Below are 15,239 nucleotides of genomic sequence, written 5' to 3' on the forward strand. Positions count from 1 at the left end.
TTTCACTTTTGTGCGTCCCTCCCAGCGTGACGCTGCGCGCTGACGTCACGGGGCGGGGCTTTAATGGTGGTGTGCCGCGAGATTTTTTTTCGGTAAACAGGTGTGCCGTTGCCCAAAAACGTTTGGGAAACACTGCTCTAATGAACAGCAAAGCCAATGTAATACTGGCATTTGGAGAATCTTATTCCTTATCATTTTTTAGATGGTTGTCATTTCTATCAGAAATGCACAGCCTGTCAAAGAAGCCAAAAGGAAAAGTTTGGATAACTACAGCACAGGTGGAGGTCACGTCATTTTCCTATCAAAGGACTTGGGATGCAGAGATATTCCATGGTGCCATAGGCTTCACATTCCACTCCAGTGATTTGCCAGAATTTCGCCAGTTTGCTAAGGGTAAAAACCCATCCAGCACTTCAGGAGATGATTTCATCAAGGACTTTTGGCAAACTGCTTTTGGATGTGTATTTCTAAACACAGCTGTGGATGAGGTAGAGGGGGATATTTGCACAGGGGTGGAGAAGCTGGAGGACCTTCCTATCCCCTTCTTTGAAATGAGCATGACTGGACATAGCTACAATGTCTACAATGCAGTCTATGTTGTGGCTCATGCCATGTCCTTAGCCAGATTCAAACAGAGATCCCTGTTGGCTGGACCGGAATTGAAGCTGCAGAATCAACCATTTTGGCAGGTATTTAGCTAAACATCTTAATGGTTTTGGGTGTGATGGGCTCTGATATGTATAGCAATCTACCTTCACAAACATCCAAGGGCAAAGCATGGGGAGGACCAGGGGGGCTGTGGCCCTTGGCACACATCTATGAAAGGGTGTAAGGGGCACAATCATGTACCCCACAACAGGCTTCCTTACTTGCCAAGCTTTGCCCAGGCCAGACCTTCAGGGCTGGAGCAATGATGTTGCCTCCTTACACTTGTGGCCAGTGAAGGGGGCGTCTGGCTGAGAGGGAGGGGGTGCTGCCATTGCTGCCCACCCAGGAGAAGTGAGAGGGTCTGGCAGCTGCCTCCTCCTCTGTGAACAGGGTGCCTCTTCAAGCCTTTCTCCCTCACCTCACTCTCCACTGGCTCAGACCACTGGCTTAGTCAGCAGTGAGGGCTTGGCTTGGTGTGGCCATGCTACCTATGTCCTGGGTTCCAAGAACCGACACTATGCTGCTGCAAACTTCAGCTGATTTTATCAGTCAACTATTCTTTAGTGGCCACCAATTTCTTTCCCTAGAGTGCACTGTATGTTGTATATTTGAACATTCCAGGAAATAAATGGCCCAGGCAAGAAGGGGCTGCTACTTTTGTTTGTTTGTTTTTTTGTAAGCTTGTCCCAACCCAAATCAGATGCACCATTGTGATCCAGGAAAATCATAAAATGGCGGCCAACAAGAGAGACTAAAATTTGTTCAGGGGATAGGGAATTTGTTCAGGGAATCCCTACCTTAAATAACAAAGTCAATTTTGCAAATAAGAAATAAATGAATAAATTATGAAAGGTGTGACCTAAATTAATGAAAAAATAGAAGAAAGATATTTCTTGCTCACCTCTCCCATTTGTAGCCTTTTACGTGTCGAGGTCCCCAAGCCACCCCTCAAATAACCCACAACTCACACATAATTTTTGTTTAAGGTTTTTAGCATAATTTTGGCCACAACTTTATTAAAATACATATCTGTGAGTGGTTGCTTAGGCATTGGTTAAGACTATCTGTCCCCCCACCTGGGACAGAACTGGCTTCCGAATTCCCTCGGAAGCCAGTGAAGGGAAAACAATATTGGGGAGCAATGGAGCTGAGTCACAGGCCCTCACCGCTCACCCACATGCTCCCCAGGGCTTGCCGGCCTTAGTCTCATTTCAGGGATTCTGACGAAATCGTGGCAAGCCCCTGGATTCCTTTAATGGAATTCCCTTGAGCACCAGCATTGGAGGGGCAAGACCAGCCTGTCCTTACCCCTCCTCCAACCAATTTATAACCAATGCCTAACCGCAACCTTACAAGTTGTGACGATTTGCTACGTAGTAGGCAAAAACCAAATGGCTCAGCCAATCAGCCATATGGACAAAATTCCTACTAGGCTCCTGCCCCAACGGCAGACGACCCCATGACAGGCATAGCAAGGTCAAACAAAACACCCTGAACTCAGGGCGGGCGGGGGGTGATCCGATGCACTCAGCGAAAGAGAAAGCAATAAGCTGAGTGCCCCAATATTTAAAGCCTTCGGACCCACCCACCACATTGCAACATGCAATTTGCCCCAGCAAACCAGCCATCCAATCATTGCCCCAGGCAGCCTTTTTTTACCCCTGCCTGGCAACAGAGGGATGGCTCGGCAGACCCCACCGCAACACGTGCTCTCATTTCAGGGAGAACACGCTTTCTAAAACCATTATTTTTCAGTCTAGCTGCATCACTTTCTGCGAGGTGCCTCATTTAACAACAATGCTGGGGACAAGATTTCATTTGACAAGAATGGGAAATTAGTAGCTGGATATGATATTATCAACTGTTTACTGTTATCAAATCAGTCAAAAGTGAAGATTGGGAAGGTGGATCCACAGGCTCCTGCTGACCAAGTGTTAGCCATTAATGCAGATGCCATCACATGGCATAGCTGGTTTAACCAGGTAGGATACAATATATAGCAATTTGGGGAGTCTTTGGTTCTTTTCTGAGTACAGGATCTCAGTCATAACAGACAGAATTACTTTCACTAGATACTGCTAATTTAATGGTACTTTAGGGATTTGATCTTTATGAATTGCAATATGATTTAGTCTCATCATACCTCCTGGAATAATTTGCACCTGAATGTGTGCATCGGAATGTTATCTTATTCCAAAAGAAAAGGTAAAGGACCTCTGACAGTTAAGTCCAGTCACAGATGACTCTGGGGTTGCAGCACTCATCTTGCTTTATAGGCCGAGGGAGCCGGCGTTTGTCCGCAGACAGTTTTTCCTGGTCATGTGGTCAGCATGACTAAGCCGCTTCTGGAGCAATGGAACACTGAAACCAGAGCAGCACACAGAAACACCGTTTATCTTCCTGCCGAAGCAGTACCTATTTATCTACTTGCACATTTTTTGGGCATGCTTTCGAATTGCTAGGTTGACAGGAGCTGGGACTGAGCAACGGGAGCTCACCCTGTGGTGGAGATTCGAACCGCCAACATTCTGATCGGCAAGCCCAAGAGGCTCAGTGGTTTAGACCACAGTGCCACCCTCTTTCCCAAATGTTGCTCAGAAGCATCAACAGGCTCAAACAGCTGCAGTCAGATTTTTGAGTGGGGCTGGTTATAGGGAATATATGCCTCTGTTGTTACAGCACCTCCACTGGCTACCACCATTCTGTCTCCAGGCACAATTCAAAGGGCTGGTTATGGCCTATAAAGCCCTACAAAGCTTAGACCATATTTCCTCATACAAAGCTGCCCAGGTTTTGAGCTCCTCAAGGGCCCTTCTCTCAGTCCAACCCCTCTCACAGGAAGTTTTGTGGGGATGCAGGAAAGGACCTTCTCAGTGGTTGCTCCCAGACTCTGAAACGAACTTCCTGAAGAAACTAGACTGGCTCCCTCCTTTTTGTCCTTCTGCTGAGAGAAAGAACATCTTGTTCTAACAGACTTTTGGGAATTGATTGTTTTTAATGAAAGGGTTGGCGCTGTGCTGTTTTTATTGTAATCATTTGTATGTTCTAAGTAGATTTTATATATGTATATGGTTTTAATTCTATTAAATTGTTTTTTATATATATATTTTTACCAAATCTTGTTTTCATATGGAAGCTGCCTTGATGCCTGTCAGGAGAAAATGCAGTGGTAAATAGATATATAATAATCTAATAACACACAATCTATAAAAGCTATAGACAGATCAACATAATTATATCTATATCTATCTATCTATCTATCTATCATCTATATAGATATAGATATATGTATACATATATACATATATACAGAGTAGGACAATGACTATAGCTTTTCTAGATCTATAGGGTAGGAGGGAAAAACATTTTGAATAATTAAACATGGCGGATGGCCATCTCAGTTACGAAGATGCAAGCAAGAGAACAAGGGAAAAGGTGCACCTCAAAAAAGCAGAATAATATTTGAAATTTATTTAAATATGAGGTGACTGAAGTAGTACTTTCTGAATGTCCTGAATCATCATCAGATGTCTATGAGTTCCAGTGTTATGAGAGAGGGTGAAACACTTTTCTCTATGCACCTCCCCTATGCCAAGCTTAACTTTGTAAATTTCTACTAAATCACCTCTCATTCATTTTTCATTTAAATTAAAGAAGTCCCAAACCTGTAACCTTTCTTTGTAAGGGAGTCACCCCATCCACTTGATTGTATTAGTTCCCCTTTTCCGAACTTTCCCCAACTCTACAATGTCCATCTTGAGGTGATCTGAACTGTACACAGTATTCCAAATGTGGTTGCACCATAGATTTGTGTAATGGCAATACGATTTTGGAAATTCGATATTTTATATTTTATTAGGCTTGGTGTCACAGGTCTATTTTTTCAGGTGGGTAGGGCTGCCCACCTCTTAATCATATGACATCATTAGGATATAACATGATAGTTGGACAGCTCCACTGCCCACCTCTCAAAATCTCTTGTGCAGGGATGGGAAACCAAATGTGGCCTAGAAACCCTCCCCAATTTGCACCTGAGGCAAATTGTTTTGAACTGTGTTTTGTTCAGAGCATGCCCATTTGTCCCAGACCTCATATCATATATATCATATGTGGGACATGTAGAGATGTACCTGGATCCAACCCACCTATTAAATTTGGCTTCTTTTTTGGTAAACAAAGATCTGGGTCCCCTCTTCCCTACAACCCCAGAACTTCCAAGGTAATAATATTAAAATATAATTGTGGTCCTCTTTCATTTGTGGATTAGACACGACCTCTTTCCCTATGCACTGAGACTTGCAAGCCAGGTTTTAGCAAGAAAGTGAAGGAAGGGGAGCCATTTTGCTGTTATGATTGCATCTCATGCCCAGCAGGGAAGATTTCATATGAGGGTAAGACCCAGAGTTTTCTTAATATGATTGGCTATATGTAAAGAAATAGGCCTCTAAAATAAGGAACACAAAGTGATTATGGTAAGTCTGAGTCAGAGGGCCTTGTTGGAGATGCAAAAATCCAATATGGTTTTCTTGGTGGAATCATTTGACCTTGTTTCGAATGTGAGCTGGTCGCCCATGGCCTCTTTGCCTAAACTTCATCCCAAGACCTCAGAAGAGGTAAAGAGAGGGGTTGGTCTCATCTGACATCCTTGTATGAGTTTCTGTGTTTATGAGCAATCTCCTCCTTGAAGTCTCATTCAGGTTCACAAATGCAGTGTGGCTAGTTATTTATTGACTCAACAATAGGGAAGTTGGGATAGGCTTGGAAGATTATGGCCTCTGTGGTTCATATTTATCTTCCAAAATCCTGTTGTCTCATTATTGGCAAACAAGAGGGTTGGCTTCTGGAAATTTTGTTTATATAAAATACAGTTGCATATAAAAATATGCAATATACATATTAATTTCCCTTCTGACACACTCCGCCTCCCAGCCTCTGGGTCCTCATGTAGGGTCCAAACTCTCAGCTCACCCACAAAAGTCTTGCAATGAGAAGAGTTCCTGGAAACAGTGGGCATCACCCTAGTCTCTTGTTTCTTATGAGCAGGCACAAGCGGGATGGTACTTCCTCAGGCTGCCCACAACTATGTCCCATTCAGTTGCACTCTCCACAACCAGTTCCAGGAGCAGCAGGTTTGTTGAGTTTCTCAGGTGGTCCAAAGAATGGGGAAGGGATCCCCTCACTCAGAGCCCCCCATTTGTATTATTATTGAATTTATATACCGCCCTATACCAGAGGTCTCTCTCTTCACCTCTGTCCTTTTCTCCTCCAGCTGCTAGAGAGAGAGAGAGAGAGAGAGAGAGAGAGAGAGAGAGAGAGAGGTGACATGAGAAGTGAGCACAATGTACTAGTTGAGAAGAAAGTATACATTTTAATTCATTTTAGATTAAAAAAATGAAAATAGCATAAAGAGTAAAACAAAACAAAAAACAGCATAACGGCTTACTAAATTGTCTTCAACATTGATTATAAACTGCCTTAGAAAAGGAAAATCAGGACCTGGTGTAACATTGTCCTTGGTAATGCACTACATCTGAGGTTTTGTTGTATATATTCAAAAATGCCCAATTTTCATAGATAAATCATTGCTTGGAGTCTCTTGGGGTGACAGGACTACATAAATTTTAATCTATGCAAGATTAGCATGGATTGCATGGTTTGGGACACCAGTATAAACCTCATAACTCATTGCTTGTTTTTCAGATATGAATGACTGTTTTAAATGTCCAGATGAATATTATCCCAACAAAAAACAGGATTTATGTATTCTGAAAGAAATAAGCTTCTTGTCTTATGAAGAACCTTTGGGGATCAGTTTAGCTTGTTTTTCGATTTCCTCTTCAATCATCACAGCTCTGGTGCTAGGGACGTTTCTGAAGCACCACAACACTCCCATTGTCAAAGCCAACAACCGCGACCTCACCTACATGCTCCTCCTGTCCCTCCTGCTCTGCTTCCTTTGTGCATTGCTATTCATTGGACAGCCTCAGAAGGTGACATGTCTTCTGCGACAACCTGTTTTTGGCATCATCTTCTCAGTGGCTGTTTCCTGTGTGCTGGCAAAAACGATCACAGTGATTCTGGCTTTCATGGCCACCAAACCAGGATCCAGGATGAGGAAATGGGTGGGGAAGAGGCTGGCCAACTCCATTGTGATTTCCTGCTCCTTTATTCAAGCAACCATTTGTATCATGTGGTTGGCATTTTCTCCCCCATTCCCAGATGTCGATAAGCACTCAATTTATGGAGAAATTGTTCTAGAATGCAATGAGGGTTCTGTAACTATGTTTTACTGTGTCCTGGGTTACATGGGCTTTCTGGCTATGGCCAGTTTCAGTGTGGCTTTCCTTGCCAGGAAGTTGCCTGACAGTTTCAATGAAGCCAAGTTCATCACTTTCAGCATGTTGGTCTTTTGCAGTGTTTGTTTATCCTTTATTCCCTCCTACCTGAGCACTAAAGGAAAATATATGGTATCTGTGGAGATCTTTTCCATCTTAGCCTCCAGTGCTGGGTTGCTGGGGTGCATCTTTTCCCCTAAATGCTATATCATTGTTTTAAGGCCTGAACTAAACGATAAGGAACAGCTGATAAGACGAAAGGCTGGATGAATGTGTGGGTGTGTTTTGCTTTAGTCTGCACAACCAATAGATATTTGGTTGTTTGGGTGTTTATGAATTTTTTTTCTTGGTAGATCTGTTCTATTTGAATTTTCTTTGGACCTCTCTATCTTTTAAACATATATACACACTCTCTTTCCTAAAAAACAAAACCCTTGCACTCTGTAGCAAGATCTCCTTATGTATATACATGTGGCCATACATTTGAATTATTTAGAGCAAGTCATCTTGCAACCCATGAACCTATAACACCAGTGGCGTAGCGTGGGTTGTCAGCACCCGGGGCAAGGCAAGTAATTTGCGCCCCCTAACCCATGGATTTTAGCACTCGAGTCTCTTCCGCCCCCCCCCCCCGATGTTGTGCCCGGTGCGGCCGGCCCCCCCTGCACCCCCCACGCTACGCAGAGTAGAGCAGAGTTGTGTAACTTAAACTCTAAGAGTAAGGATTCAGAGAATTTAGCCAAATAATGAATGTGCATAGCCTGGACACAATGAGGAGAACACTCCACAAATAGGGAATCACTGCAAAAAAGGCCTGTTCTCCTGTTGCCACCCTCTGGATCTCTTGTAGAGCAGGCACAGGAAGAAGGGCCTCATATGATGAGCACATGGTCTGGGTCAGTTCATTTGGGGAGAGGCAGTCCTTGTGGCATTGTGATCCTGAACAACTGAAGGCTTCATTGGAAAAACCAGCACTTTTATTTGACCTGGAAACTAATGGGTAGTGTGGAAGTTGTGCCATTATTGTTGTTATATGCTCAAACATTCTTGCACCGGTGAGCAACCTGGCCACTGAATTCTACACTAGCTGTAGTTTCCAAACAATCTTCGGAGGCAGACCCTTATATAACACATTGCTGTGATCTCACCTAAAAGTTACCTTTCAAGTACTCATCCAAGCCAAAGCATCCTTTGATAGAGGAAATCTTCAGATGTAACAAACAAGTTTCCTTCTGCAATTACACAGAGGAACCCCAACCTTGACTTTGTAATTATTTCCCTCTGTTATTACAGCAATTACTATTATTAATTATGTTGCATGTTGAACCCCCTGTGGAATTTGAATAGGAAAGAAATTGAAAGTTGTTATTTAGTCAATATACCCATTAGAATTTATAACTACTGTAAGGGTATAGTGGTGATTAAACTTCAGGGTTCTGGCCTATTTGAAAACTGAATAAACATTTAAATCAGCTGGTGACATTCAAATAATGGAATTTTCAGTGAAAAGAATGTCATGTTTCTCAAGTGAATATTTGCCTTCAGACTCAGGATGGCGACATTTGCTATTTTGCTGCTGACACTGCTTCCTGAAATGACATGCAAGACTCACATGGTGAAGTGTCATGTCCATGATCCACACCCTCCACTTCACAAGTATCACCGGTCAGGAGACCTCATCCTTGGTGGCTTAGCTTCTCACAGCTTCATCATTTCCAATTCATTAGCCTTCACTAAAGAACCCCCACAGGCATTGCCTGAAGAGCTTGCGTAAGGAGTTGCTCTTTCTTTTATCTCTTTCTGTTTTTCTTAGCTTCTTTCTCTGAATATTGAAAGCTAGGGCATATGGATTTTTGAACATAGAAAGCATAAAGAATTTAATTAAGGATATGTCCCTTGTTCCCCATAGCAAGATAATAGAATATGATAAATATAAATTTCTTTCACTGACTAATGTAGGCTTGCATAGACTAGTTCCATATCTATTTTGAAATCTGTTGTGGTCCATCTTAACAGGAAAGGAATCTCAGTGATATGTGATAGATTTTGTATTCTTCCTTTATATGTTCCAGAGTTTAAAAAATATTTTTAACATATAAAAGGGGGTTAATAGGCTTACTGAAAAACAAAAACCAAGCAATTTTGTACACTACCCTGGACTGCATCCACAAAGCATGTTCTCAATGAAAGAGAGCATGGGTTGCGGATGGGGCTTGCAGAACACCCCATAGTTGTTAGGCTGGATAGATTCAAGAGCTTTGAATCAGATTGGTGGTGGGAGTTGCTAGGGTAAATTAGATGTTGCCAATTTAGGGGTGGGACCTGAGGTTATTTAAGTAAGGTCCACAGCTCCTTTCCTTTCTCTTTCGCTGTGGACACCGGATCACCCGCCCGCCCTCCCTTGTTTGGGCTTCGCTCTGACCTTGCTATTGCCTGTCATGGGGTCGTTCGCATTGGTGCGGGGGCCCAGTAGGAATTTTTCCTTTTGGCTGATTAGTGTGTGCCAATTGGGTTTTGCCTACTGCGTAGCAAATCGTCACAACTTGTAAGGTTGGCGGTTAGGCATTGGTTAAAATTGGTTGGTGGAGGGGTGTGGATTGGCTGTGCCTACCCCTCCAATGCTGCTGGGAATTCCGTTAAAGGAATTCTGGGGCTTACCATCCCTTCGTCCAAACCCTTGGAGCAGGGTGCGGGCCGTGTAAGTTCCCAAGGAACAAGCAGGGAATAGCTGAGGGTCTGTGTCGCAGTCCCAGCTGTCCCTGGTCTTGTTCCTCCACACGCTGACTCACGGGAGTCAGCGCTGTCCCCAAGGCGGGGGGGGGGGACAGCTAGTCATAACCAATGCCTAAGCAACCACTCACAATCTTGTATGATAATAAAGTTGTGGCCAAAATTATGCCAAAAAACCTTAAACAAAAATTAAGTCTCTGGTGTGAGTTATTGGGGAAGGGGTGTCCTGGGGACCTCAGCACGCAAATGTGGTTTAAAATACTCTACTATTTCATAAAGCAAACAATGATAAGAATTCAATAATTGTGATTTATAAAATGAGAGATATCTTTTTGATTCGTATTTCAGAGTAGTGACTAAGAATTACCAGCACATCCTGGCCTTGGAATTTGCAGTGAAGGAGATCAATGACAACCCTCAGATCTTACCCAATAGCACCTTGGGCTTCCACATATTTGACAGCTATTTCATTGCAAAAGGGACCTATCATGCTACAATGCTGCTAACGTCCAGCCCAAACAGATTGGTCCCCAACTACAAATGCGACATCCATCATCATTTGATAGCAGTTATTGGGGGACTGGACCCCCTAACCTCTCTTCATGCTGCAACAGTCTTGGATATCTATAAAATTCCACAGGTATAATGCATCCATCTCTGTGCTGAGCATCATGGATTTAAAGTTGTTTTACTTTCATGGTTGCATTGCCTGCCATATTTCACCTTGTGGTTCGGAGGCCAAAATATGTGAACTGGTGTGGTGAATAAAGCTTAAGCATAAGCTTCAATACCACAGCAAGACTCTTATACAGGGGATACGATTTTAAATTTATTGATACAATTTGGAAAAACACACACGAAATAAATACTTTTTATTTGAAGAGAGACTAATTATGCAGGTTGATTTCCATTCAGTCACCAATCTTTTGGGGGGAAATGTACAAAAGTCTCAGGGTTGTAAACATAATTGTCTCACAAATTTAATACAAGGAGATTGAAATGATGGTGATTGAGTGGGAGTTGAAAACGGCAGCTTTTGGATTGTGCTTCTCAGAAGCGGAGTGAAAAGCTATGGAGCATAAATCCCATCAAAGGAAAATTTAGATGAGAATTCATGGGACTATGCTAAAATTAACCCACATGTGGTATCGAATATGTACTAGACTGTACTACATGAAGTTGATGTTATGCCCACATTGTGTTCACAGGAATGAAGGCAGAAGGGTGTATGTATGTCTTTATGAAGAAAATTTGCATTTACTAAGGATTTGTGGTGTCGTAGCATAGGATGAACATGGGCATGCAAAATGTTGGCAGAAGGGTGTCTGTGTGTCTTTATGCCGGGAGTATAAGCCCATGTTATAACAGAAGCTGGGAAATGTGTTTTGACTGAAAAAGAAAACTACAGCAATATAGAGTGTCCAGGGTTTAAATACAGCAGGACACTTCTTTTCTTGGAAACATGGTACCTTTCTTGTTCTTCTTTATAGTGACTGTCTTCAACCTCCAATTTTCACTTTTATTTGGTGTGTACGCTTAATTTCCAACAGTAACACAAAATAATTTCAGTATTATTATTTTCAGCATCTTGTATTGAGTGATGGAGCAACATTGTCCTTACTCAAAAGGTAACTTAAATGTTGAATAAAAATGACTGAATATATTCATAAAACTATTCCTATTCTTTCTTTCCTTTTCTGCAATCCCTTTTAGCTCATATATAGCCCGGCTCCAGTCATGGAGGATAAAACTCCAGGCCTTTCCTTCTACCAAATGGTCCCACAGGAAGCCCTTCAGTATAAGGGGATTATCTCCTTACTTCTGCATTTCAGGTGGACCTGGGTTGGACTTTTTACTATGGATCTTGAGAACGGAGAAAGGTTTGTGCAAGCCGTGGTTCCAGTGTTTACTTCTAGTGGCATTTGTTTTGCCTTTATTGAGAGAGTATCCAAATTATCTCTTGTCACTGATCTTAAAGACTTAATACAGCAGGGTGCAAAAATATATGATAAAGTAATGAGTAGCAAAGTCAATGTGATAGTCCTCTATGGAGAATCCTATTCTATGATATTTCTGAGATGGCTTCCATATTTATCTGAGCAAGAACATGTGAAAATTAACCCAAAGGGTATAGTGTGGATAATGACAGCCCAGGTGGAGCTGACTTCTCTCGTTTATCAAAGGACTTGGGATAAAGAAATAATCCACGGGGCTCTGTCCTTTGCAATTCACTCCAATGATATATCAGGATTTCAGCAATTTACTGCCAGCAGAAAACCTGCCACCTCAAAAGAAGATTATTTCATCAATGATTTCTGGCAGCAGGCATTTGCCTGTTCATTCCCAAGTACAGGTGCAGAAGATATGGATGGGGATATCTGCACCGGAGATGAGAACGTGGGGACTCTTCCTGGGCCTTTCTTCGAATTGAACATGATTGGCCACAGCTACAGTATCTACATGGCTGTTTATGCCATGGCGCATGCTGTTCATGACATGGTCTCATGGAGACTCAAATCAAGAATGTTAAAAGACCAAGGGCAGTTGTCATTTCAAAATCAACAGCCATGGCAGGTAATGAAGCAAATTTCCTCTTGCAATAGGGCACCATATAGAATCATAGAATCATAGAGTTGGAATAGACCATAAGGGCTATCGAGTCCAACCCCCTGCCAAGCAAGAAACACCATCAGAGCACTCCTGACATATGGTTGTCAAGCCTCTGCTTAAAGACCTCCAAAGTAGGAGACTCCACCACACTCCTTGGCAGCAAATTCCACTGTCGAACAGCTCTTACTGTCAGGAAGTTCTTCCTAATGTTTAGGTGGAATCTTCTTTCTTGTAGTTTGGATCCATTGCTCCGTGTCCGCTTCTCTGGAGCAGCAAAAAACAACCTTTCTCCCTCCTCTATATGACATCCTTTTATATATTTGAACATGGCTATCATATCACCCCTTAACCTCCTCTTCTCCAGGCTAAACATGCCCAGCTCCCTTAGCCGTTCCTCATAAGGCATCGTTTCCAGGCCTTTGACCATTTTGGTTGCCCTCCTCTGGACACGTTCCAGTTTGTCAGTGTCGTTCTTGAACTGTGGTGCCCAGAACTGGACACAGTACTCCAGGTGAGGTCTGACCAGAGCAGAATACAGTGGCACTATTACTTCCCTTGATCTAGATGCTATACTCCTATTGATGCAGCCCAGAATTGCATTGGCTTTTTTAGCTGCCACGTCACACTGTTGGCTCATGTCAAGTTTGTGGACAACCAAGACTCCTAAATCATGGGTGCTGAAATAGTCCATGGTTTGTTCACTAAATTATCTCCCTGATTTTTTTCGGTTTGTTTCTTTGTTTGTTCTTTTTTGAGACTGTTGCCACTGAATATATTTGTAAGACTGATACACATCCTCTTCTTCTCATTTCCTTTTTAAAATATAGTTCCATCATTTCCTCAGAGGTGTATTATTTAATAATAGTGCTGGAGATGAGGTTTCCTTTAACCAGAATGGGGAGTTGAAAGTTGGGTTGGATGTTATTAATTGGATTGTTTCCCTAAACCAATCCTTTCATAAAATTAAAGTTGGGAGGATGGATCCCCAGACTTCTTCACATCAAGTTTTCACCATCCATGAGGATGCTATAACATGGCAAAGGTGGTTTAACAAGGTAGGGAGATATCCAATTTGGAATGAACATTGACTTCAGTACTGTTTGTAAACATCATTTCACTTGACCACAATGATTTTGTGATGTATGAAGAATTCTTGAGCTGGTCAGGGAAATTACACTTCATGAACTTATTCACCACGGTAGTGTTACAGATAATTAATATTTTGAGAATTATTATTTTTTTGAGAAATTGATAGATGAACTAAATATATTTATCTTTTGCTTTGAATATATGTCAAATGATGATCTTTGGTTGAGATCCAAAGTTTGTCATGCACATTGATTTCATTGTATCAGTTCAGAGCACTCCATCTTTGAATATCACTTAAGATCATTTTCATTCAAAACATTCAAAATTCCATCAATAAGACCAAAGTAGAGTAGTATCTCACGTTACAAACTTCGCCCCAGGATGAGAACGGAAATCCTGTGCCGCGTTGCGGCGTCAGTAGGAGGCCCCATTAGCGAAAGCACACCACAGGTTAAGAACAGACGTCCAGAATGAATTAAGTTCATAACCCGAGGTACCCCTGTATATGTGACCTTTACTCATTTTATTTATGAAATAATCTTCGGCAGCGTGGTTGAAACCAGCTCTATGAAAAGGAAGGAAGTGAGAAAACCAGGTAGAATCTCCTCTTTTGTTCCCCACCTTTCCATCAAGTGGAAAACATTATTTCTTGCTTGCCTCTATCAAACCAGAACTTCACTATTTAGAACACTAACTCTATCATCTTCCTAATGCCCAATGAAAAAGGCAATTAGAAGCATTTCTTTTTACTTCTTTCCTTCTTAAACAAGAAACCTATTTAGAATTCTTCTCCTGTCCTGTACCTTTTGGTTAAAAAAGGAAATAAAATCAATCTCTCTCTTTCTCTCTCAACCATCATATGAAGAATGCATGGTTCTGATTTGCTTATGGTGAGCAGTCAAAAGCCGGCCCTGCAACTGCTTTTTTGTTTGTTTGTGTGCCTTTGAGGCGTCCCCTGCTTTACCTTCTAATAGAGTAAAAGGAGCAGACAATTGCTATGCCTGTCATACTTTAAGGTCTTTCCTTTCATTAAGTGTCTTCCCTCTCTGCAGACAAAGTTTGAATCTGCTGCTCGTGGTTTTTATTACTGGATGTTAGACATAAACATCTAGAAAACATCTCAGTTACAGAAAATGTATTCATATGATTGTGGGTGACAGGAGAAAGCCTGAACCATCCTTGGTGATTGGGGAGGGAGTTGGATTCTTCTCAGGTCTCTGCCCACTTTTCTAGTAACAGGAGTCAGCTCTACTGGAACCATAAAGATTCCCAGCTCTATATTTTCTTTTGTTTCATGGGTTAGGCAAGGCCTATTTCTGTATGCAGTGAGAGTTGCAGTCCTGGTTCAAGCAAGAAAATGAAGGAGGGGGAGCCATTTTGTTGCTACGATTGCACTCCCTGTCCAGAAGGGAAGATTTCAGACCAGATGGGTAAGCAATATCACATACAGAAATAGGAAGCAGATGGCCAGTAATCCAGAGGAATGGGAATAAATATATGCATACAATATGGTTACAGGTTTTATACTTTTTTTAAAAAAAAAAGATTTTTTTGAGGTGGGGAATGGTAAATCTGAGTGATGCAGAGGGCCTTGTTGAAGATGCAAAAATCCAACCTGGTTTCCTTGGTGGAATAATTTGCCCTTGTGTTGAATGTAAATTGATCAGTCCATGGCCTCCTTGTCTCATCTTCATCCCGTGACCTCTGAACAGGCAAAAAGAGGGGTTGGTTTTACCTGTCTTCCTTGTATGAGTTTCTGTGTTTATAAGCAATCTCCTCCTTGAAGTCTCATTCAGATCCACAAATGCAGTGTGGCTAATAGTTTAT

At 42.0% G+C, this 15,239-nt stretch overlaps 1 protein-coding gene across 1 annotated transcript; it reads left to right on the plus strand.

The window, feature by feature from the left end:
* The first annotated feature begins 4,560 nt into the window (after positions 1-4,560).
* Positions 4,561-14,895, plus strand: LOC310691313 (vomeronasal type-2 receptor 26-like). The gene is made up of 4 exons (XM_083471052.1): positions 4,561-5,777; positions 11,427-12,287; positions 13,151-13,378; positions 14,716-14,895. The coding sequence occupies exons 1-4, from the start codon at positions 5,703-5,705 to the stop codon at positions 14,866-14,868; spliced, it is 1,317 nt and encodes a 438-aa protein (XP_083327178.1). The 5' UTR covers positions 4,561-5,702; the 3' UTR covers positions 14,869-14,895.
* Positions 14,896-15,239: the final 344 nt, after the last annotated feature.

Source organism: Podarcis liolepis, assembly GCF_965112155.1.
Source record: "Podarcis liolepis genome assembly, chromosome: 13".
NCBI classification, from domain to species: Eukaryota; Metazoa; Chordata; class Lepidosauria; order Squamata; family Lacertidae; genus Podarcis; species Podarcis liolepis.